Source organism: Pungitius pungitius, chromosome 9, assembly GCF_949316345.1.
Source record: "Pungitius pungitius chromosome 9, fPunPun2.1, whole genome shotgun sequence".
Taxonomy (NCBI): Eukaryota; Metazoa; Chordata; class Actinopteri; order Perciformes; family Gasterosteidae; genus Pungitius; species Pungitius pungitius.
This window is the reverse complement of record NC_084908.1, coordinates 614,963-641,316: the sequence shown is the minus strand read 5'-3', so window position 1 is coordinate 641,316 and position 26,354 is coordinate 614,963. Positions and strand designations below refer to the sequence as shown.

General features: G+C 46.4%; 1 protein-coding gene across 1 annotated transcript; it reads right to left on the bottom strand.

The window, feature by feature from the left end:
- Nucleotides 1-12: 12 nt before the first annotated feature.
- adcy9 (adenylate cyclase 9) lies at nt 13-25,542 on the bottom strand. The gene is made up of 11 exons (XM_037472255.2): nt 23,663-25,542; nt 11,020-11,195; nt 10,695-10,790; nt 10,208-10,482; nt 9,657-9,759; nt 8,810-9,027; nt 8,492-8,651; nt 7,449-7,591; nt 6,991-7,020; nt 5,680-5,959; nt 13-5,495 (listed from the first exon to the last, which is right to left on the bottom strand). The coding sequence occupies exons 1-11, from the start codon at nt 25,521-25,523 to the stop codon at nt 4,455-4,457; spliced, it is 4,383 nt and encodes a 1,460-aa protein (XP_037328152.2). The 5' UTR covers nt 25,524-25,542; the 3' UTR covers nt 13-4,454.
- Between the last annotated feature and the right edge of the window lie 812 nt (nt 25,543-26,354).

Genomic DNA, 26,354 nt, shown 5'->3' with positions numbered 1-26,354 from the left:
TGGAGGGGGAGGGGCCGCGCAATCACGCCCTGCGTGAAAACACCGCCCCCGGTGGCCGCTGGGGGCGCTGCAGCCCCGCCAGAGACGCAGAGTCCAAGTCTAAAAAGTCATTTTGCATGTACATCAAGAGTTAGCTCTATTTTAATATTCTATTCAACTTTATTTATGTATTTAATTATTGGATTCATTTGAGTTCTGTGTGGCATGTTGCTTTGTCATTAACTCATGTAGGTTCCGGCATTGAATATTTAGTCAAATGTACTGAAGATAGCACATTACCTATAAGATGATCGGCTGATCAAAGACTTCCACCCTTTTTAACAGATTTGGGACTATCTTCCTTAAAAATGTTCACATCTGACATCAGCACTTAGCAAAAATAAATCAAAATTGCAATTCAGTCTTATAATTAGGCCATAATCACCACAAATGTATGTTCACTTCCTATTTCTCATTGCACCCCACTGTTTTCTGCTGGGAGATTTATTTCTCATACTGGAAAAAAAAGTTTTGAAATAATATATCTCTCACACTTAAACAGACACACATTGAAACAAGTTGATAATACGTGTTGCTTTTTCATTGATTTTCTGGCAAAATCTGACACATGCACATGTATAAAAAAAAAAAATCACATGTGACATAAAATAATGTACAAACACTGAGTGCTTTGTGCAAATGTGTACAGATTACGGTCGTGTGTTGATAAATGATACATGGGTAATGTGCACAAAAACATACATAATACATCTCATTCATGAACACAACACAAATACACAACGATTTAAAATCAACCAACTAATTTCTATCCCAGTGTAATTCAATACACATACAGGTTGAATTTATAACGAAATATGTGGAGCCAACACAATTTAAATGAGTGATTAGGCGATGCCGTTTTACTGTGATTAATTCAGAAGTGCCAATAAAACGTCCCCCTATTTTCTTTCACAAAGCAAATTTACATTTTTTATTTTGAAGAGAATGCGTGAATGACACCTTTTTTTCTGGAGCTCTGTTACCTGTGAACTGGATCTCTCAAGACACTTTCTGACACAACCAAAACAAATGTGGTCATACACACACCATCGATACACCGAGAGAGAAGGACACAGTCAAAGGAACCTTAAATGGGCAAAGCTCAGTGAACGGCTCCTGCAGTACATACTTATTGTTCAACATTAGTGTAGAAATAATTATATTAAAATGAAACAACAAAAGAATGATAGCATGGTGTCAGACTGAAGCTGTAGTGTGTTGAATAAAAACGACCCCCCCTCCCCAATACACACGCGCACACACACAGTATCACAGATAACAGAGCCAGCCGTGTTCACTTAAATATTTTATTCTTACTTGTCTACAGACGCTCGATACTGGAGAGGTGGTGCGCCCATCAACGGGGGGGGGGGGGGGGGTAGCCCTACATCTCTAATCTACTACGCCCTGTTCATGTCACTGCTGTGCAAGCTCGGGCTTCAGTGACGTGTCCTGAAAATCACCACAGATTAACTAACCAACGTGGGGGCCGAAGGGCAATCTGGGAAATATTTTAATAGTGATGACAAATGATTCGTGCAAACAAAGCAAATCTCCTGTAGATACTTTTGATCTGGATTTAGAGTGACAGCTTCTAGAGAAACATCTTTGGATTGTTGCAACTATTCTCATCGTGACTATTTGATAGGAAATAAATTACAGTTCATAGATGTTGGTTAAACAAATTCCTAATTCAAAAGGCCCTGGGTGTGTATGTTTGGAGTGCACAATGGTGAACTACAGATGCAGATTCCTCCTCCTCTCCGTATCTCTGTGGCCTCTCGAGGTACATTAAGCCCAAATGTGGACCTGTCACATGTGTTTGCGAGATCAACTTACCAAACTTTGAAGACTTTTTTTCTCATTTTAAAAAGGATGCAACTAAGTTCATTACATTCTTCCACTGATAAAGTAGCATAGGCAAAATAGCAGTTCGTGAGTGGCAGTGGAGTTGATTGTTTTCTTTTTGCCTCGTACTACAGTCATCTTTTCTTTGTTTTTGACTCGGAGTAGAGATGAAATATTTTTCTCACACAGACACACACACACGCATCCTAAGTCCAGAGGGGAAACAAGTGATCGAAGGAGTAACGACAAAAGCATGAAGTGAGAACAACAGACGTGCCAGCTATTCAATTTAATGCCGCCACCACCTCACTCAAGCAGGCAGCGAGGTATTGGCACAATGAAAGAACTAAAAAAGTGAAAGAAAACCGCAGCAACATCTTTAAACAACCAGCATCATCTCCTCAAATATATAATCATAATCTATCCGCATTATAAGAAACAGCATGATAAAAAATGTTCTGAAAATAAGGATACTCAAAGAATACAGTCATACTTTTTAGGCACCACGAAACAATCAGCTAGTTTAGGTTGCACTGCACCTATAGATTACTCAATTAAAGTGGCACAATTGAAGTATATTGATACAGTATGGAGCCCCCCACGTATAAAGGCTGCGACTGGATCAAGTTAAAAGTCTCACCCTTTCCACAGCAAATCACACAGCTAAAGGCAGACAATACCCAACTATGGAAAACTATCTGAACCAATGTCTGTTTCTTGTCTCCTGGCGATAAAGGCAACGATGGGAACTAAATCGGAGCGTGAGGTTTTAGATTCCACTGTAGAAACTGGTTGGTCTGAATTTTGAAACTTTTAACCAACAGCAATTTGAACCCCCCTCTCCTCTGTATCAATAGCTTCCCAGTGATGGACTATCAGAGGCCCACTACACATGACCACCCCTCTATACGCCACCCCGAGTCTGGCGTTTCTCTTACGGTTAATAAATTCCACAAAAAGCCCAATCGATCAAATTAACGGTCGATCAAAGTATTGCCTGTGTAGTCGGTTTAATTTTTCTAATGGCTCTGTGCCTTGGAGCTCCGTTGTTGAGCAAAAACAAATATAACATCTTCCATTAGCCACATTGTTGCACTGGGTGCCATCTTCTTTCATTACAACACAAATGGTCGACACATTCTAATTTTGAGTCAATCCCACACATCCATTATCCGGCTGCAGTGAATATGCACAGCTGATGGATAAAGAATCCTCGACAAATCAAGCCCCTGTTCCTGTTTGAGAAACATCTACCAAAGACCACAGAGCCCAGGAGCACCATGCTGGCCTCGGGGTTAGGTCGAATTTGAAATGAAAATCTCCAACTCACTCTGCTCTTGTCCTTACTTTAATGTCTGCTATGAGGAAAAAGACATAGATAAAAAAAAATACTACGGTGGGATAGTAGGGATTGTGTTTCATACTCAAAAGAGACATCTCGGGGGAGTTTCCTTTTAAGAATATTTACATTAGATGTCATTTAGCTGACGCTTTTATCCAAAGTGACTCTCATTGCATTGTAACCCATGTTTTGCCCGGGGAACATTTGGGGGTTGGGTGTCTTGCTCTGGGGACACATCGACATGGGACATGGAGGGCAGCCAAAGTTCAAACTTGCCACCTCCTGGTTCCCAGCACACCCGCTCTACTCCACGCACCACCATCGCCGCACCATTTAAAGTGCCTTCCTGCTTTTGTGATGATCTCAATTAGATAAAAAAAAACACTGTTCTTCCAAATCTATATTCCCTTATCTGTTTTAAAGTTGTGCTTTTAATTGAACTCATTTCGACTGAAAAGAACCCTGTTTGAATGTTCTTAAGAGCCACTTCAACCTTCCCGTTGAAGACGTGAGCAGCCATTTTATCAGCCTTTCACGTGGATAACTTCCAAATACAAGTGGTCGGGAAAACAATGTGCAAGACCTGTGCTTAAAATGTGCATTTAGCTGCTACACAAACTAAAATGTATGCAGTCTGCTGCGTAGCGTGTCTCCTTTTACTGAGACTACAGCGCAGCATGAATACTGTATGAAGCCCTCAAGTCAAAGCAGAATACATACATTAAAACTGCTCCATGTGATTCCCTCATCCATCCCATAATTCCCTGTTCAGCCCATCATGCTGCACTTCCCCATATAAAAAATCTAAAATATTCTTCCCTTAAGTAGGGTCAAGACTTTGATCAAGTGAAAATAAATGATGGCACAATAATTATTCTTTTAAGAAATCCTTGCATTGAAAATACAAGCATGGAGCAGGAGTCCACAGCATGTCCTGTTGTCCAAACTTTGTTCAGTAATTTATATTTGTTCATTCAATGTTCTCGTCATGAAGGCACTCAATAACACAAACGGAAATAAGAAAAAACACCTAAAACATCACCAACAGTCTTTGGTCTCTCTGAGCCCGTTTACGTCTTCTACCCCAACGCACTGCTGTGATCAACACAGGTCTGACCCACCCCACCACATCAAGCACATCAGTAGCCTTTTGTCCTTAGCTACTGGTTGCGTCAGAGTGACTCCCCCCGGGGGGGCAAGAGGACAGAAGTCACAGGAAGAGGGATCAGAGACGAGCATAAAACTCCTCGTTGAGTTTCGATAGCTCGCTGGCCTCCTCCTCCTCCTCCTCCTCCTCCTCTTGAAGTGCTAGAGGAGCAGACTGCACCTGGAGGGGCTCTCGCACGGCACAAGGCTCTGGGCCCAGTTCAGAGTGGGGAAGGAGGGGAGGGTCCGTGGCAGGTGGCTGCCCAGGGAGGGGCGGAGGGTCCCTATATCCCTCTCCCCTCACCTCTGTGGACTTTGCTCGCACAGGCTGCGGCGCTGCTCTTGAAGGCCTTGCGGCACTTTGCGGTTGAGGAGGGGGACTGGCGTCATGGGAGGAGGGGGGAGGAGCTGCTGCCGGGGGAACCGATCCCAGAGTCGTATTCACGGTCGACACCACGGAAGAGATCCCGAGGCCCTCGCCCTTCTCCGTGCGGTCCTGATATATACTTTCGCCGCTCTTGGGGAACAGGAAGGTCCTCATTTGACCTTTGCCCTTAACGTTAACTGTACCTCTGTAGTCAAACTCCAGGCCCATGGCACGGAGCACGGCGTGGCTCTCCTCGCTCACCTGCACGCGACACTCCACCCCGGTGGAGTCCATGCGGCTGGCGATGTTGACCGTGTCCCCCCAGATGTCGTAGAGCAGCTTGGTGGTGCCGATCACCCCCGCTGTCAGCGGCCCGTGGTTAAACCCAATCCGGAGCTTGAAGCCAAATCCCAGCATGTTCATGTTGAAGTCGTCCAGGACGCCCATCATCTCCAGGGCGAAGTTGAACAGCGCCCTGAGGTGAGCGTGCGGAGAGTCGTCCTCGTCCTCAGCCAGCTGGCGGACGTTCAGTCCGGACGCCGCCATGTAGGTCGCCCCGATTGTCTTGATCTTTTCCACGCTTTTGAATTCGGGTCTGCGGAGGAGCTCGTCGAAGTCTCCAATTAACTCATTGAGAACTCGGTAGCACTCTTTTCCACCCTCGTAGCTCTCCTCGTAGAACTCACTGAAGTTTACGATGCTGGCGAAGATCACGCCCACACTGTCATGATTCTTGGAGTAGCTCTGGGTCACCTGAGCAAACGATGAAATGTGGTGAAACGGTTTCATATCTATGACGATGCTCATCATTTTATTCTTTTAAGAAGAAGGTATTGTTGGGTTTCCTTTGAAATGGTGTACTGTGGATTACAAAACTAATGTAATGGGCATTGTTCTGATGAAGTCTGGTACATATTTGTTCAAAATGTTCCCAAACCTTGAGCTGGTCAGCGACATGGATGGGGATGATGTTGCCCAGTAACCACTCAGCCTGGTCTCGCATGGTCTGGATCTTGAAGCGGTGTTTGTCAGCCTCCACGTTGCCGTGGTAATGGAGATGGTAGCTGACCTCAAACTCACGGTTGAGGAACCAGACCAGGAGAAGAAGCAGGAAGAAGGCCAGGACAGCCTCCGGGACCAGAAGGTCAAGAGGTTGCGGGGGAGGTTCAGGTGTGACTAATGCTGAGTCACCATCAGTGGACGTGGAGCCGTTCAGTCTGAGGAAACGGAGACAACAGAAGAAAAGAAAAAGTGTTTCAAGACCAGCAAAGCAAACCCAGAAACAGCAGAAAACAGCATTGAGAAGGGTTGAAAAATGTTGTCTTGCTTCTCCTGCTGTGTGCTACATGAAGATGACATGCCACCAGGATACTTGATCCTTGTCAGTCACTCAAGGTCATCAAGCTAGTGGTTACTTTTAATCTAGCAATGTTACCAAAGGGATAAAATTCATCATAGCGGAGTCAAGAAATGACTAACTAGGTTCATCTTTGACTGAAAACAGCTCGGTTATCCTCCTGCTTCTCTTGGGGTCGTCGTCAAAAAGCATTGTGGGAGATCGAACATCCCAGTCTTGAGTCCAAATACATGAGGGATAACATTATCCATTTATTATTTATTCCAACCAGATGAAAAAAATGTGTCATCTCCTTTATTTAGAAAGCAAGCTGCGGTACATTGCAGTGGACAGACCAAAATAGTGCTGTAAGATCCTTATTTTGTAATTGGGTACATATAGGCATAGTGAATGTAAGAAAAGCTTTGAATGGATATTTGTCCTTTAAAAAACACCTTATGTGGCAGACTAATAAGGGCCTGAAAATACGTGAAAGTGCAACAGTGGCTCATTCAATTATGTTGTTTGAACAGCAGTGTGGGATTCAAGCACAGTGTGTGTCCTTTAAGCCTCAGCTGGCAATCAAAAAGCTATCTGATAAAGAAAAAAGAAGAAGAGAAGAGAATTGTCCAGCCTCTAAGGAGTAGTCAGCTAACTTTAATTAAAAAAAAAATTAAACAGTCCCAATTGTATGAGTCATTTCCACCACTACTGACATTTAGCAGCTATTAGCGGTGGTGCACACAGGGGGAGACAGAGGGAGAGAGAGAGGGAGGATAGGTGAGAAAATAATTTAAAAGCCAGACGGACACAGCTGCAGTTATAGAATATGTGAAAAGCAAGCCGTCATCTCTGTTGACCCTTCAAATGTCACTCATCCACTGTCCCCCTTGTTTCCACGGAGACACTCACCTTTGACCTGGCAAGCTGTGATTCCCGGCGCTGAAAGACGAGGAGAGTGGTGTCAGTGACGAGAAATTAACGGTCACATAGAGACGCACACACGAATGAACGTAATCCAGATTATATTGAATCCTCTTTTACTGGCTGAAGAACAAGGAGATAGACTTAAGTAGTAAGAGAACAAATGGGTAAATGACAATGTTTGAGAACAATGAATGAATGCATAAACGTAACCTGTCTATCAAGGACAATGGTGAATGAGGATTGTATATCTATCAGTTTAAAACATTCAACATTCATTTTCTACCACTACATGATGATCAGTGCTTTCACACATGTGTGAGACCTTCTATGAGGTCTTTTAATTGAATGTGAGAGGCCACACCTAGTGCATATATTATAAACATGTGTGTCCTTTTGTATGCATCTGGTGACTTGTGTGTGTGTGCATTTGGTATTTTTTGTACCTGTGCATGGGGATGTACAGCAACAGCAGCAGGGCGACCCCTGTGGAAGTGGCCAGGACTGAGCGCATCCAAAAGCTTAGCTGACAGAAGTTACAATAGTGGATGATGGCCAAGATGGTGGCACAGCACAGGAACGTGGTCACCTGCAGAGACAGAGCCGCTCAGTATACCTTTAAAGCCAAACCAATACAAGACACACATTTCTTTAAGATTTCTAAAGAAATAATTAATAATTAATTTCTACAAATAGTTGAGAAGTTTTAAAAGCTGCAGTAGGCCATTTTGTATTGATACAATATTGATCAATTGTTCAGCCCAGTTTTGACGGTCTTTTTCTTTTGCAGCAGTTGAATGAAATGTAGATGAATGACAAATGGAATATAAACCGAGTCAGAGCTTCAAAGGCAGTCCGGAGAACGGCATGTCTAATAATTAACAACTCTCCTTGGGACTACCACTTTGATCCGCTAGGCCCCGAAGAGATGCAGCGAGGGAGGGGGGGGGGGGGACAGAGCGGGGTGGGAGGGACGGCGATAGAGAGATGCGGTGTTGAAAGTTCCTTAAAAACAAGATCTGAAAACAGCGCACATTTTTGCCAGCAGCCGCTGGCTCCGCGCTGGAAAGAGAGGATCGCACTCATACAGACGGCCTTCAATCCAAACAGCACAAGAAGAGATGCTGAGGAGTTCGGCTGCCCTCAATCTTCTCACATGTCAACATTCTGTGTGCCAAGGTCCACAGACGAAGCCTCCTGAACCCCCCCGGGCTGTTTTCCTTCTCGAGTCCCTAAAACGGTCCCGCTGGCCTCCCGAAGATCTCTGGCTTCAAACTGCTCTCAGTGAGTCAGTGAGGGCCAACCCGCGTCAGGTCAGCTGCTAATGGCGATCGCGACAGCAGCATCAACAGCGGCAGCAGCCATTTTGTTTAATATTAGTAAGGAACAGAGAAGGATGTAGTGCAACAGCAAAGGTAATACTGTAATTCTAGTTGACCCTCTGAAATGTCCATCCACCATTTAACTAAATGTGTCTTTCGCAGTGTACCTGGAGGGGCAGGTGGGCGCTGCGGGTGAGGTGGGACAAGACAGAGATGGCAGGAAGGGAGACCAACACGGCCCCGATCACGTGGCGGGGGACCCATCCAGAGACCACCAGGAGCAGGGAGCGGGTACAGTTCATCACCTTCTCCAGGTAGAAGGCCATACTGCAGCAGAGGAGGACAACCAGACACAGGATGACCTTTCAGCAGCACAAGCCCAAAGTGTTATCAGATCCTTCTAAATGATGCCAACGCTTAGATTTCATTGGTCCTTCTTGCCAGGGAAAATAATTGCAGAGACAAAAGCAGCCCCTCGGCCTCACCGTATGGAGAGCACCAGGGAGGCCAGCTCCAACAGGCCGGCCAGGGGAGCCAGGGCCAAGGCGGCGGGAGCTGGGGGGCCCACGGAGGCTGGGCTCACCAGAGGCGGAAGGAAACAGGCCAGCGTCAGGGACAAGAAGACAAAACAGCTGAGAAGAACATCCAGGAAGGAGCTGAAGGTGGTGCTCGCAAACGTCTGCACTTGCACCAGGTTCTTCACCTGCAGTCAAACGGGGAGACATCACTGGCTCAATTTTCGGGGGGAAATCATATTTCTTTCTTATGCAGTACTATGCTGTTGTTCATGTATGCGTGTCATGTGTTCATGCTCGGGGGAAATATACGTTATGTGTTCATTTTGTCTCGCTTACTCTTGAAAGAGTAAAACATCGTCAAACGGTGAAAATTGACCTACGTTCTGTGTAAAGAAAACATGGTGATTGGTGCCGAGTAAAGGAAGCGTCATTTCGCCAACTCAAAATCCAAAACATTTTCAATTGAGTTTTAATTTGTTTGTTTGGTGTCACTAAATGCAGTTGAAGGTTGTGCTTGCGTTGATAAGCCAAACGAGTTGTAAATGAGCATTGCTGTAGATCAGCATGGAGTGAACTGAAGAGGTTGAACGTCAGTGTTTTTGAGCTGCAGTAACAGTAATGTAACAGAAGGGGGCTTCAAGGCTGTGAGCTCCAGGTAGGCCGGACCTGTGAGTGTCACAATGTGTTGCACTAGTGTGGAAAAACGGTTTCTTTCACATCACACCATATATATATATATATATATATCCCTACTAACACTATTGTTAAGTAACCTAGAGTTAAGGCTGAGTGAGACAATGATGGCAGTGGGTACCTCCTCTTTGTAGCTGCTGCGATACGCCTTTTCCAGCGGTCTCTCAAGGAAGTTTAGGCTGATCTTGTTGATGGGGGGCTTGAAAAAGTAGTCTTTCATCAGGCTATGAACCACAGAGAAACAAGGCAATAAATGAGCTAATATACAGTTATACACAGCAATCCCGCTCATACACACATGCTCTCCTACGGACTCTAAATGTAGCGATATCAAGTTATTGTATAACCATTCCTTTTTTTACGAGCACCCTGAGGACTTGATTTAGTGTTGATTTACGCGTCCTCAAACACTTGTTTCACATGTAATATGCGAGGGTGAAGGTATCAATCTCATGCTATTCAGTATCCTCTGGTTGACTGGTAGCTGGTGTGGATAGAAACACAAGTTGAGATGGTGAACATTGTGTAGAGAGGTTTTAATCATTCACATCATTCTGTGAAAATATATAATCCCTTCACCCTTACTCCCTCTACAACCCTTATCGTGGAAAATCAGTTACCCATGAGGGAAATTATTAGTTCATAAATTCAACCTTCAACCTCCTTGCTCACCTGTCCTCCCTGATAACATCCACAAAATGGACGTCGCTCTTTTCTCGGGAGTTCTTGGCGCGCAGCTGGATCAGAGCGGAGTGATCCATTCCTTTGCCGGCCGCCCCGGAGCCGCCAGCCAAGCCCAGACTGGTGCCAGTTCCCGTGCTGGTGCTAGTCTTCTTCTCTTTCTCCTGAAGCATGTTGCACAGGGAGCTCTGGCTGGCGCGCACCGGCTCCTCCAGAGGAGGACTCAGGAGGCCGTTGGCCGCTCGAGGACTGTGACCTGGCATGAACTGGATCAGGATGAGAAGGTGGAGAGGAGAGGGACAAGCTTCAGCATATGGAGGAGGACGGATTTATAAAAGCCTAATTCCCATGTCTTTGCATTTTTGCAGGACTGATGAAAGCATTTTAATACTCATCCAAGCAAAAGGAATTATATTTAAGTGAATTGAATGTCTTTTCTAAGGTTTCTTAAGGATGTGCAAGAACCCCGGCGTGGTACCTTGGCACTGCTGGTCTTGTGCTCTTCCTGGCAGCCGTTCAGCACAGTGACATCTTCACCTTGCTCCAAGATCCCACTGCGGGACACAAAGGGAGGCTGGACAGACAAAGGGACAGTGGTGGGAGAAGGGGACAAATGAAAACATAGCACACAGCAGCAGTTTCAGAATATCCCGACACCTAAATGACAATGAAATCAGACTAATTCATTCATGACTAGATTCATTTCAAAGTCATGCAAAATGGGCAAATTGTAAAACATCCATAAACCATCAAATAATAATAGCAGAGTTATCCTTGGTTAGGTTTGGTTTCTTCAGACTCACAGCGATCCTGTCTGGAGGTTGGTGGGGCAGCAGGGCCTCTGCAGCCTGTGCCCCCCCCGGGATGAGGTCCGGTGCTCGGGCCTGAGGGCAGGAGGACAAGCCGACCCCCGCCTGAGGACAGCTGCACTGCGCTTCAAGCTCCAGCCGCCTTCCCGAGATCAGGTAGGTTTTCAGGCCTGAGGGGAAGCACAAGAAATAAATGAGAGAACTCACGCCCAACGGCTTTGATCGGTTCGGTAGCCTTCTCTTCACATCATTAATTTAGCATCAAACAACCGTTTTTTTTAAAGTATTGTTGTCCTGAGCAGGGACTGTGTGCATGTAATCCGATCATCTCGGATTTGTCGACATAGCTGGGCAGAGCGCTCGTGCTTGTAGTGCGTGTTAGTGCAGGTGAGCGCGTCCAACCGGTTAGCTGACTCCTGAGCCCGATCCCCGGGGTTCCCACTCAGGGAAACGGCGGAAGGCTCCGTCAGCGCTGCCGTTGTCGTTGGCGTTTGAACAACATGGTTTTGGGGGGTTTCTAGCATCGTTAGCAACTGGCTAACTGGCTGCCACGTTGAGAGATTTTGAACTGACCGCACCTTAAGTGAGCGACGCCGTCAGATGCTGCTTAAGAAGAAAAGATCCTCGCTTGATCGTGACACAATTCTTTCAACAGGCAACAGAGCAACAGATCATGTCTAACGAGAGGATCCCCGGATTTTTATTATCGGATCCTGAAACAAGAAGTGCTTCGACAGGACAATAAGCGATTGTAATTTGAATGATTCAATTCCAAGGTTCATATACGTAACCTTTTGGTTATTGCTTAAAAGATGCTTTTAATAGCATCTGTTTCTTCATTTTAGAGCTTGTTGGATGTTGATCAGATTAAATCCAGCGTAAAATCTCACAGCGACATACCAACACGCATCATTTCTGAGTGACAGGCCTTCATTGCTTTTGACTTTTTGTGAAAAGATTTTTCACTTTAAAAAAAATCAGAAACATGCACACCAAAAATAAGGGGGTAACGTAATGCCGGGTGTTTCACCGGTTGTGTTTGCACATTAGCCCAGAGCTTTGGCTGTCTTCACAGTAGCGTAGGGCCAACAAGGGAATACACAAACAGTGGATTAGAGTCGTGGCCCGTAGCCAGGCACTATCAGCCTGTCCAAACAGAGAGTAACCTGGATAGCTGGCCTCGCTGTTCAAACAGCTAAAAAGGTGCTAACACCGTTAGCATGTCGATGGCTGACAGAGTAACCAGGTCACGAAGAAACCTGGTCCGGGCATCGCAAGTTTCTTCTTTTTTTTTTTTAAACAAAAAGGCTAATTATACTGTATGTGGGGGATGTTTCAACCTCTATGAGTGTGACAGATGAGCATCCGGCGCTCACGTGACAGCGTGTGCGTCAGTCTGATGTTGAGCGCGTGTGTTCACAAGTCAATTTGTGTACTGCAGAATGTTTGCAACAGTTATTTGTGAATCTAACTGCTACACACGCGCACATGCATACACTTAAGTAATTAATAAATCATTTCAAGTAAATGCTGCAGAGGTTTTCCAACCAACTACTGGGAAGAAGACAGAATCTTAAAAGCATTCCCTCACCCTAATAGCCACAAACGCTTTTCTTTGTCATTAGATATGTTGAGCAAGGCTTGAGAGCACAGGAAGCTGACTGGTAAATATAAGATAATCATGGTGGCACGTTATTAGGAATAAACATCCTTTGATTTGAACCCCAACCATTTGTTCTGTTTTATTCTGATGACAGACCTTGAGCTGGAAGGGCCTGCTGCACGAGGAAGTCGAGAACACAACACTACTAACAATAAAAGTGCAACGCAATCGTTGACCTCTTGATTTCAACGTCGTGAAGTAAGACATAGGTCTAATTGGTCACATTATTGGCAGAGCTAGAGTCCATCTGTATGATTTGGTTTTATGATTGTTTTCATGTTTAAGGGCTGATCTGTCATGAGATGCAAATGTAAAAAGATAGTTATCCACTGTGACACAAATGGTCAGCACCGAGTGACCCCACAGCGCTCTGTTCACCGTCTGTGTCTGCAGAAATGAGTTATTAATGTGTAACTAACAATGAACTTATCTTGGGAGGGAGGAATCACTGTGTGTCTTGTTCCAAGCCCTGGGACACTGTCGACTTGGCAGGCATCCTCGGCCCGATGGCCAACAAGAGCCCTGACTTAGGGTTGGAGCCCCTCGCCAAGCGGGCGCCGAAGGCCGTGTGTGAGATCCACACAAACACACTTCATTAACAATGGGTCCATGTCTACATTACAATGAGTGACATGGACTTTTCGGAAAGAAGAGAGCTGTAGCTTATCTATACTTTTCCTTATCTTATGATCAACCGCACCAACCGCCAAGTCAGTTTCCATGTATGTCTAACATATGATGGCAATTTCCTGATTCCTGAAGTTGATATTGAACAACGTCACCAAATCCTCATCACATATCTGAATAAATCAATGTCTCTATGTGTCTGACTGTCAGAGGTATCAATCACTCAGCTTCAAAAAATCTGTTAAAATATAAGTTTAATATCACACTTATTTTATCTATAGCTTGATGTTGGACAAGATCAGCTACTCAAGTGACAAATTATTAACTAATATATTGAACAAAAAAAGTTTTAGATTTAACATTCATGTCCATTAAAGGCTAGAAAATATCACGTAACCCACGTTCCTTTACTCCTTCCACGTTCCATTCATAACTGTATCAACAGGTTTCTCCATACAAACCTTCAATGGCGAAGGTGTTTAGAGCTTTGACATCATACTCACTGGTCTTTTAGTTCTCTGACCATCAGCTGCCTGAGCAACAGCTGGACAATAAACTGCCACTGTATCTTGTGCATTTATCTAAGCTCCAGGACACAACAGAGCAAATAGTTTACTGAGTCTTTGCAGCCAAAGTCATTGAAACACATTGGTGTGTGTGTGTGTGTGTGTGTGTGTGTGTGTGTGTGTGTGTGTGTGTGTGTGTGTGTGTGTGTGTGTGTGTGTGTGTGTGTGTGTGTGTGTGTGTGTCGATCCTTTCCATGCTCTGTGTAAAGGCAGCGCTGTGGAAAATACACAAGCACTGTAAGGTCTCAATGCAGCTCAATGGTTTTGTATTGTTTTATTCAAACCAGCTGGGTGGCGCAGAGGAGGTTCAGCTGAGGACAGTAACTTCTATTTCAACTACAAGACACATGCAAATCAGACCTAGTCATATACACAACGGTCCCTGGGGCTTCATCATACCATTTGTGCCTGTTTTCCATGTTTGCCATTCAAAAGACTGTCAACATTACACATAAACTAAATCCAAAAAATATTATTTAAACAGCCAATTCCCTTTTAAAGAGACGAGGTAACAAACGGTCCTCGATGAGGGATCGAATCAATGTACAGTGTACTATCTATACCCAATACTGCACAAACAATTGTGCAATAACCACTTGAAGACACATGAACATTTTGTGGGGAACAATTGGGTTTGCTTGAATATCACATTCGACCCCCAGCAGCCTCCAAGAGGACGCAGCAGCCCTTCATACACCAGACATCCTCTCCAGGAAATATGCCACTGGCCCCTCTGGATATATCACCATCAAATATTTCTCAAACGAGTGACTCATCCAACGTAGTGGTCTGCAGTGTTGTCGCCTTCGCCCCACATATCCTCATTTATCACAAATCATCAACAACACACAAACACCAACACACACACACACACAGCGTTACTACCACAAGACTAAATATAAAGGGTGTATACACGTGAATGAATGAACAGAAGCATCAGTAAAGAGAGGAAGCGTAGCTGAGTCGTCACATTCCACATGTACACCACAAGACCACGCACACCATAGACACACAAAAACACACACACATCCCAAAATGAGCAAACCAAGCTCACTTACACAGCAACATGTACAGATTTAAACTCATCGCACTAGTGCTGGAAGTGAATTAGTCCATGAAAAAAAATATCCTCGATACATTTAGAAAATTAACCACAGGAATGTTTGCTGCAACAATTTCTCAAAATCGCACACACACGCGCACACACACACACAAACACACACACACACACACACACAGGGGGCATGTGGCCCAGCTCCGTGGTCCCCGTGTGACAGCGTCTCGGTGAATATTTCAGACCGGGCCTGACATTTTGGGTCAATCCCCACAGGAACATCCCAAACCGGACTATGAACTTCTTGACAAATCACCTTTGAACCCTGTGGCGGCTTCAAAGCACATGATCAAAAATCCTCCCTAGTGACCCAGAGGTCGCAGGCTTCCCTTTTGCTCCCAACACACAGAGAAGTGAAGATGTGCGTGAACACGAGCTACAGAGGGAGACCAAGAGTAACATCAACATGCAAAATTGACTCAAACTAATTAGGCCTCCAAGCTGAGGCAGAAGAAGACAAATAGAGACGGGCAGTGGTAGAACTTGCCCTTCTCTTCTGGAGATTCCTCTGACCTTTTCTCTCATTCTTCACTTTCATCTGGCTGCTTGGAATAATCAGAAAATAAACAACTGCAGCACTAAAAATAGACTTCAACTTGTTTTCCCTTTTCACAGACTTGGCCTTCCCGCTGTCCAACTTTGCTCCACTATGGCACAAACTTTCACCTTTTTTCCCTTTTGTCTTGCTAAATCTTATGTCTTTCGTCTATGTCTCTCACCACCGGTGTATTTTTATACCCAGCTACTCCATCTTGTCTCTGCTGTCATGTTGTCCCGTTTGGATGTGCCCCCCCCCTCCCCTGTTCCCTACCCTCCGGTCTTCTCCCTGGTCAGTGGCGGGTCTTGAGAACAGGCCTAGTGCAAAAGCAGATGCCTCCATATTTGGACACGCTGACGGAACCTTGAGACGAGGCTCTCGCATGATCCTCCTTCAAATACGTTCCCATCCCTCCCTCCCTCCCTCCCTCCCTCCCTCCCAGCCATGCATCCTTCCTCCCCCTCCATTCTTATGTACCATCAGTTCCCCACGTGCGCCCTTTCTTTTGTCTCTCCACCTCCTTTATCTGGTTTTTGAAATCATACTCTGGGGACTTGATGGAGCCTCCGTTGGCAGCGTAGCGGATCAGAATTCCTCGGTTTTGGACAAACACGAGGCCTTCGTCAGATCATCCCTGGTTATGTTATCCAGGACCTGTTCCAACAGGGACCAAGACTAAGACTACAGGTTCCCGAACGCAATGAGAAACAACGTCGCTTACACATCTGGGCCGGGAAATGTCTTTAACGGGATTATTTTTTGGACTTCATACATAAACAGACAGCAGTCTGAAATTGACCCAAACCAAGCCCATCTTGGCTGTTTTCTGAATAACTTTGGACCATTTGTTTAATAATGTTTTCGTCCGGTTTAATTCCTTCAAAATCTTCCCTCAGATGATCCTACGAGTGTGTGTGTGACATTTAGTGCAGTGGATTGACAGGAACAGTGAAGTACTCGGACTGTCACTGCGTCACACACACACACACACACACACACACACACACGGCTGTTAAAAGGGCATTTTAGTGTCTCACATCAGAGTTTCTCTCGGGGAGGCTGTCGCTCAGTGGCAGAGGACAGTCCTTGAGCAAGGAATGACGGACCTTGGTCCCTCTGCTAAGGGGAGGCCAATGACAGCGGACGCGTCACTTCACTTCATGCATGAGCAAACAGTGTATCGCGGTGTACATGTGCATGCATACACGCAGCACAGTTTGTTGTACTGGTTAGGTCTTTTCTTTTAGCATGCCAGCATTCCGCGGTGCACAAATGCACTTTAATAGGCCTCGTTTGAGTAATACAGCCGTCGCATGGTGGGATTTGTTCTGCTGGATGCCACTGACCTGCTGCCCTAAGCTCCACTGTGGGAAATCCTTGGGAAAGTCTCATGACCAGAAAACATATTCTCTCTCTCTCTCTCTCTCTTTCTCTCCTAATGTTACACAACTCACTCCTTCCACAAACTACCAGGGAGCAGCGCTTTAAATGCCGTTCATAGTAGCCCTCGACTGACATTTTTCTGCAACACTTGCAGCTGCAAGTCCACTAAATTGCATCAATATTCAACACCTACCTCCATCAGGGTAGAAGGCCTTTTTCGACGTTGCATTAACATGCATCTTGGGAGATCCAATCACTGGTATACAACTCCAGGAATGAATGCTTTCAAAGACTTGTTGAGAACAAGTTGAGATCCAATTGCTGATACCAAGATTCTAAGGCCTCATTATAGCAGAGTTCACGCCACAGTGAAGGCCGGCCTTCTCTGACGATGCGTGTGAGTGTATAGGTGTTTTACTGTAGCAACGCACCGGAACCACGCTCCCACACCTTTGTCTTTTGGCAGTGTTCATAATCAGATTTTGGAAGCGTGTGAAGCTCCAGACGTCCCTTAAGCTTCTGCAATGCTAGAGAGAGAAAGTGGTGTAGCAGTAATGTCCGTAAGTTGTCACCTTTGCCTATGGTCATTCTCCACCTACATACACTGCACTTTAAGAGACTTCTTTCCAACCAAAGGACACGCTGGAAGGAAGGCAGGTTAAGGAAACAAAGGCACACCTTGCAGGTGAGGTAGCCTTCTTTGGCTAACTGATAACTGTCATCTTAACAGTCACTACAGTGACAGTCCCACACATATTATGGGGGGTGGGGGGGGTATGAATAAACTTTAACTGTTAGGACCCCCCCTCCACAAAATGAAGGGTTTCCGTGCGTTGATCCCGCTTTCTTTGCTTTGCTTTGCTTTGGTATTCCTCGGTCATTCCTCTGGTTCCATGCAAAAAAAAGGGTCAGACTTGTTTACGTTTTTGTTTGTTCGTATTTCTTCAAACCGATTCCAGCCGTCTGAGCGCGACGCACACGATGCAGCGCCGCCGTCTCTGTAACACAGATGGCGCAGCTACGGTGGCGGAAGGGGGGGGGGGGGAAGAACGCTCGCTGAAATGGGCGGCCAATGACGGGCCAATACCCGCAGTCTGAGTCAGACTAGCGAATGGGCCAAATATCATCCTCACCCCCTCCCTGCATTAGCTGTTAACTTGCTTTCTCCCTCTCTTTAGCTCTATAAACCAGTGCAAAGGAAGCTCATGGATTTTTCAACAGGCTTGAAGCAGCACACCGTATGTATTATTCAGAACAGCTGTTTAACACAGCTCCACACACACACACACACACACACACACACACACACACACACACACACACACACACACACACACACACACACACACACACACACACACACACACACACACACACACACACACACACACACACACACACACACACACACACACACACACACACACACACACACAGCTGCTGTTGCCACACACAGCTGTCGCAAAAGTGGAATCTTAAAAAAACTTCTCCAAACACACACACAAAATACAGATTAACTTGCAGATAAATAGGAGATAGTTAACGTGGCTAAAAGTGTGTTAAATGAAAATGAAGTTTATAAAGAGCCGTGACGCACACGCACACACAAACCAGTGCAGATTTGATTACATTGGGCATGAGCTGTTCAATTAGTGACAGTGACAAGAATGTCAGATAGACCTTAGTCACCAGGAAGTGAATTACCAACACTAGCCATCCTTTGAGGACCAGCAGTTTGCACGACAGACAAAAAAAAAGAAATGACGAAAAATGAACGCATTGCGATTTAAGACAAAACTAAAAACTCCCAGGGTGCTGTTGGTCAGGGTGCTGCTGGCCACAGAAGCACAATGTTTGTGGTTCACACTGGGCCAGGGGCCTTTTAAAAGTGCACGCTCTTCCTCTAGTATGCATTGTCTGCCCCTGTAATATTTGCTATGAATTTAGGTTTATTGCCTAAACCTTGATAAAGCATCGGATCTTCATTGTATTTCACACGACCCGAGTGTTAGGCAAGCGGGCTTTACCAATATTAATGTTGAAATATCTTAACACGTTTTGTTGAAAGGGCAAAATAAATACTCTGGGGTGGTGGCAGTGAATAAAATGTAAGTCAAGTTACCTTGTGTGTATTGAAACAGCGGATGAGACCAGGCAGAGGGAGTGCGGCCTGTAACCGGTCCCAGTGATTCATTGCAAGGCTTTATTTTCTAATGAGAGAATACTTTGGTGTGAGTTAAATACAATTTGTCCAAACACTGTTCTGCATTGACTGACTTAACTCTCATGATTGTGAGTCACCTTTGGTCTCCATCGCGCACAAACAAAGGCAGGTTGGATTGATGGGACAGGCCTGTCAATTGAACCCAGTTCATGAGAGGGTGACTCATCAGTTCACAGAAAGGAACTCGGACTAAAAATAGCTAATTGTATCAACTGCCAGGAAGGACTAGTTCAAGATTAAGTGCATGTGTTTGCACAATACACATCCAATCAGGCTAGGACAGCACAGGGTTGGGCACGCTTATCACACACACACACACACACACACGAACGCACTTGACTCAACACATTCTTGAGGAATAGGAGTGACAAGGTTTTTGTGAGAAATATTCAAGAAGTGGATGAGTATAATTTAAAAAAAAAAGCTGATTAGGCAATTGTGGAGGAGAGGAAAAGACTGTCAGCACAGATCCTCTAAGAGAGAGAAAGTGTGGTCACATCCGGGTGGGGGGGGGGGGGGGGGGTGGGTCACAGGGAGAGAAGAAAGATGTTGTTTCTCTCTCTTGAACACACATACATTAATGAGAATGTACCCAATATGATGTTGAACAACATTAGGCAAGTTTTTGTAGGTCCATTACCTCAACCTCCACACAATCCTTAATACGGCTTCATAAAAATGAGGAACTAAATTCAATTGATTCATATCCCTTTATCACGAGGAGCATGACACGCCTGCTGAATTTGACAAGCTCGCCGGATGGTTTAATGAAATGAAACTTCTTAACTGCCTTCCAGAGAGCAAAGCCACAAAACTAATAGTAAAAATGATGCTGAAGCAAAATGAACCAGAGTCTAGCCGATTACCGCTGCAAAAATCCCACTGTCATTTATTTTTATGTGCACATTCCTGCGTGGTCGTCCTCTTTCCTCTTTCCCCATGTTTAGCTCTCCGCCTACTGGATGCCATTTCTCTTTTCATTCCGTTATCGTGCGCAGCGACAAGCGGCAGCAGACAGAGAAACACAGACACGCTTGCAAGACTACTCGAGAGATTACAGTTGACCTTTGAACCCCGTAGAAGCGGCGTCGCTGTGGACCAATGAGGTAGAAGCAGCAGGGCCCGAAACAACAGCGTGTTGGGTCACAGGCCTCAGGGCAACCGTCTCCTCTCAGCTCGGCATAAACGCACATTTAAAAGACAGACGCATGCGAAGCCGCTACGCTACAAAGTCAACAATAAAAACCCCAAAGTGGATTCTAGCTCGTGTGCTCACTTCTCAGCCATAAAACTAACTTCATAAAAGTGAATACATGTTCATCTGTGTACCTAAGGACTTTGATCCGCCGTGTAGTTGGATGTCCTCTGTGTCTTATCTTTGTCATAAAACATGTGGGCACACACGGGCCAATGCAACAACTTACTGTCTCTGCTGTAGCTCTTTACGGCTGTGATACGATCTGCTGAAGAAGGCTGAGAAACTTAAACGTTAAATCCCTTTAGTTTCTCCCGGCGACGGCTTTCCATGTAAAAGGGATGACCTCAGAAGTACCACGCGACCTTTTCAGAGGTAGAGGAACATCTCAGATTACTGGAAATGTATTAAATCACATTTGTTATAATATTTGTATTTTTTTTAAAATAAATTATTACTCATTGTAGTGAAACCAGTCAATGATGGGTATGACTATCTTAAAATGACTTGCAAATAATTATTTTTGATTGTTCTAAGGATCAATTAGAACACCAATTAAACAAACAATTTAATCAACCAACCTGAGGACGGATGTGCCCTCTTTAACAACATGTATTTATACTTCTCTTGGTAGAAGAAACAAAAGGCATAACCAATAACATTAATCCATGTGAGCCATGAACGTAAGCCAGCGTGCACAGTACCAGGAACTCCTGTGGCATTTACCAAATGTCTTCTATTCCCTTGTGCATCTGTTATGTCTCCTCCTAATGCCTCTCGGCCTCCTACTGCCTTGTCGATGGAAGGTGCAAAACAAATAAATGTGCCACTTCAGGCCGTGTCTTTTGGAAGAAAATTCCTGCTATTAACAAAATGAAGTGGTGCAGGGCATTTGTGAAAAGGCTGCTACCTTCACCAGGAAACCGTGTAGAAGAGCAAAGCCCACGACCCACTGTGGCCGCTCTGCCATTTGCTTCTGCATGTTTTAGTGACATGTTTGATTTAACTCAGACTAACCAGCCCGGGGCATGAACTTCCCAAAGCAACACTCCGTCTGCACTGGAAGAATAGGTCTGTTTGTACACATCGGTGTACATGTGCAACACACACACACACACACACACACAAAACCACACTGCACACAACACAAGCCCCAGTTTCTGCACGTGCAAAACACACACTTCTGGACTCCAATTGACCAGGTGCCAGTGTGGACCTATTGTACCGTTAAAGCACTTCAAGACTCAGGAAATAAAATAAAAACATCCTGAACTATACTGAGCTGTGATGAAAAATGTGTCCCGTCTACAGGCAACCCGGGGCAGAAGACTGCCGTGTGTTAAGGACAGAAAGGGACGAGTGGGGGGAGCTGGGAGTAACATATGACAAGAGGGAGACATCGGCCACAGGGCAAAGCAGGAAAATGGAGGGTGTAAATATCTTAGTAACTCCCTGGATGTAGACAGGGGTAAGATGTGGCAAAGACTGCACAATAAACAAGAGTGAAAAACTCTCCTATGAGCAGATGTGGGAGAAACTCACTGCTCCCACTGCTCTTCAATCAAAAGGCCTTCGAAAAACCACACACACACACACACACACCGACAGGCAGATTCACAGTAAAAATGATGGATTTGAGTTGTAAGAAGAAACTAAACAACATGGAAGTGGTGTGGTGTGTTTGGTCACTTTAAGGCTTCTGTGGTGATCAAATTCCACCGTTCAATGGAACGCATTTGAAGCAAAACAAGTTCAAGTTCTTTTTACAGTTAAAATAATTGCATCATAATATTTGATCAGATACACACTATTAGCGTGCATATAATAACAATATACACTGTATACAAGTGCATTTGTATACTTTTCTGAAATAACGAACTTTGTACCCTCCCGTGAAGTACAGGGATGCATAAAAATGTTGCTTATTTAGCCTATTCTGAATCCTCACTGCATACTTTCATAGTTAATGCATTAACCAACAGGGGTATGACTCATCCCTTCGTTGTTCATTAAATAGATACAGCAGATGCTTGGACTTGGCAGTTCATGCGGCCTTGACACAGTCTCCGTTTCATGTACCGCACTGTGGTGGGACATACATGGACAAATCCATGACATACATCACACTGATTCAGCGCACTGCTGATACAACTACTGACAAACTAATGATTTACCCCGAGATTAAATAGCAACAGGAATAAAGCGGCGTTACGCAACAGACCACATGTTGAGGCCTGGCTGACAGGTGAGGGACGCGGCGAGGACGGGGGAAAGCAGAGGGAGATGTGTGGAAGGAAGACAGACAGGAGGACGGATGATAGGGTCGATGATCCAATAGAATCATTTATCACTTTTCACTGGAAACAGATTGTGCATCAAAATATCGTGGCACACAATAATGTTGTCTAAAAAAAAAAAAAAAAAGAAAACATCTAAGAACGTATAGTGCTTTTCATTTGTCAAATATCTTTTTCCACAAAAGAGCTCCTGAAACCATGTAATGAAATAGACTATTTAACCATTGCGTTACCGGAATACCTGGGATGAAATGACCAATCTCTCTGTCCATTTCCATTGAACGCTCTCCGATCAGAAGGACCATGAGGAACCTCCTGCTGAGAGTGTCGTTCCACCGATGCTGCACCCAAGGAGCATTGAGACGGACACAGTATGTTTTGCGTGCGTTTAGGTCGGAGGGGAGTGAAAGGAGCATCAGCTGTGACGTGTCCGTCTAGTCGCTCACCCCGTTTCACCATCCGTTGTGGACCCAATAAACTCCTGTCTAATCCACTGAATTCCAGTCCGGTACCTGCCTCAGAACAGTAAAGCCGGTCAGCCGGTCAGCATTAACGGAAGCAATCTCCAGCTCAAACATTCTGGCCCACCACAACAGTCAAGAGATACAAACCAGACCTTGCACTGAGTGTTAGCTCAGATCAACAGAGTTGATTAAAAACAGTATTTATTCCAAGAGGTGGCCGGATCTTTACTGCAAAATACCTTGTTTTACGGTGTCTATTGATATAGAACAGGCCTGACTCAGATGTCACCAAATCGTCACATTCTGTTTAGTGAGAATTCTCCAGCAAAACGGGACACTGGGTCGTTGCACAGCTAGAAGAAGGCATTTAAGGAAATCATTATAATTTTGTGAAACAATCCATGTGGTGCGTTTGTAAAATTAAAAGGTTACGACACAGGCCTGCGCTGCTTCAAACATTCCAAACTGCAGACAGCGGTTAATATACAGTAATATATGTCACTGCAATCTAACACTCAATTCACGTTGGGGCCTTCAGAGGAAGCTGGAGGTGAGCAGCCACTTACCCTTCAGTTTCTCCACCACACTTTGCCCGGCTCGCTCCGCCACCTGCCCGTCCTCCCTCTGGTAAAGGTCGTCCAGGAATCGGGCAGTAGCTTCTGACAGGTGGACCTTGCCCGCCACGCCCAGCTGCTCCATCAAGTTAGCCAGATTGACATCATTGGACCACACGTCAAACTTGAAGCGCTTTATTCCCAGGATGCCGCACAGGACGGTGCCCGTATGGACGCCGACGCGCATGCTCACGGTCTCGCGGGTCTCCTGGCAGAACTGCTCGATGGCCTGGATCATGCCCAAGCCCATCTCCACACAGCAGTAGGCGTGGTCCGGCCTGGGCTCGGGGCAGCCGGCCACGCAGTAGTAGCAGTCTCCCAGAGTGCTGATCTTCTCACAGCCGGTTAGTTCACACAGGCGGTCGAAGCGTCCGAACAGGTCGTTGAGAAGGCCCACCAGGGCGGGCGCAGACTTGTTGGCCGACATTCTAGTGAAACCCACAATATCCGCAAAGAGGATGCTGACGGGCTCCATGCGTTTCATGTTGAAGGGCCGAAAGATGATCTGTCCACTGGGGATGGAGGTCTTCTTGCGTTTGTGATTGTTTTGAGGGTAGCCTTTGGCACTTGTGGCACTTTGGGCTTGTGAGGCTCCGCCGCCACCTGCGCCCCCCACTGAGACGGCCGAGGCGGAGCAAGCGCCAGAGGAGTAGCGCTTGCCAGAGTTCTCACCGCCTCCCTCATCGTCACCTTGTTTCATCAGCTCATCCGCGACCCGCCGCGGCATGACCGAGTGGATCATGCGCTCTTTCAGGGCCTTCTCCACCTCCAAGTCTTTGCCGTGCATGATGGCCTGGCCAACTTTCAGGAATGTGCTACGGGAACGCACCTCCGACATGATGAACAGGTGGATACCAATGACGTGGGCACACAGGTGGAGCAGAGCTTTGGCCGGACCGAGCCAGCGGAGGGTGTCGCCTTCCCAATCGGAACGTGACCCCGCTGACCCCGTCCGCCATGAAGCAGTGTCATAACTCCTTTGGAGCAACGGCAGCCATTCCAATGCCTCGAACAATATCGAGTACAGGAGCCCCAGCGTGACCGAGGCATACAGGCGAACATGGAGGACGCTGTATAACAACAACAAAACCTCCATGCACAGGGAAAAGGTTCCCACGGGGGAGATGCACGGAGGCGGGGGCGGGGGCACGGGCGAGGGAAATGAAGCATTCCCGCCGCCGGCCGACTCCAGCTCAGCGTAGCGAGCGGTTTGTGTCTGAGGAGCTAAGGTGATGGCGAAGGTGACTGCGATCAGGAGCAAAGCGGTTTGGTTGTACAGCCTTGTGTAGGCCTGGGTCAAGGTGAATAAAAACAGCAGAGCCAGGAGGACCAGGAAGGAGGCCGTGGGTGCTAGAAAGGTCACAGGGTCACACCGGTCACTATTGACACCGAAATAAACCCCCCAGAGTACAGCCGCCACTGCCAGGTAGAACAGGACGTAGCGGAGGTGCCGCTGTGTCTGGGGAAAGCACCTCTCTTGGCACGCATCTTCCAGGATGGGCGAGTCGAACTTGGGGTCCCAGCACTGCGCGGCGGAGCGCTCGAACAGCGGCAGGGCCTTCCTGCGCGCCCTCGGAGCAGGGACCCCGACCGGTCTGGAGTCGGCCGAGCTGCAATTGGAAGAGATGCTGTATTTGTGGAGGTTCGGCTTCTTCCTGCTCACAGCCCTGCCGGCGGCCGCGTGTGGCTCCCGCGGGTGCACGCGTGGCGCGCTGTTGCCGATCTGCACGGTGACGGCGCCGTCGCCGCCGGAGTCGCAGCTCACCTCCGTGCCGCGCATGACAAGCCGCCGCTGGTGTTGCGGTGTGGCCATGTCGGCCGGCGTGACGGGGACACGAGGAGGGGGGGGGGGGGGGGGGGGTTACAGGGAGAGGTGTTTGTACGTGAATATTATCTTCTGATGCCCCCCTAGACGTAGACGTGGGCACAGCGTGTGCACATTGCGCACGGGGAGAAGGGCGGGGAGGTGAGAGAGAGGGGGGGGGGGGGGGAGAGGGAGCAAAAAGGGTTTTGTCGGAATAATCACGGTGCTTGAATGGTTAGCACGGCACGGGGGTCTTTGCTACGCACACAGGGGGTCTGCACTCTCTCTCACTCGGACTCATTCTGCGACCCCCGGGAATGCGTCACTACTCACGTTACATGCATCCATCTCCGAAGAGGCTCTGGGTTTGAGCCCCGGCTTTCTATCCAGCTGCGGTTAAAGTACTGCCACCACTCCTTCCGCCTCGTGAATTGAACATCCTGCTCGCAGCGGACTGCTTGGAGAGACGACGATGTTACTTTTTTTGGTGTGTTTGTATGTCTTTATCCAGTCGGTTCCGGCGTTAAATGACTGGAAATGACCTCCGCTGTATGTGCGCAATATTCTGATAGAGCTGACATTTCAAAGCCAGAACCGCGTCAGGGAAAAATCCCAGATGTTTTTGTCAATCCAACATCACTTTGGTGCATGAAGGGGGGGGACAGCGTTGTGGTCCAAGTGATTGCATTGAATGGAGGCTGTCAATAGTTGTGCAGGTTTGCTTCAAAAGTTCTACGGTTCTTCTTCTCTCCACAACAACTCACTTTTGCACGTTACTGTCCCACTAAAAACAAAAACACACCCAACACAATATTGGTGCTTTGAACAACTTCGATTACT

Bases quoted from the DNA above. Each gene is read 5' to 3' on its own strand.
- adcy9 (XM_037472255.2), bottom strand. From the start codon at position 25,523: ATGGCCACACCGCAACACCAGCGGCGGCTTGTCATGCGCGGCACGGAG. The intron at 10,791-11,019 runs GTGAGTCTGAAG...TTGTCTGTCCAG, and splicing joins AACCTCCAGACAGGATCGCT to CCTCCCTTTGTGTCCCGCAG. The intron at 9,028-9,656 runs GTACCCACTGCC...GTTTGACTGCAG, and splicing joins GCAGCAGCTACAAAGAGGAG to GTGAAGAACCTGGTGCAAGT.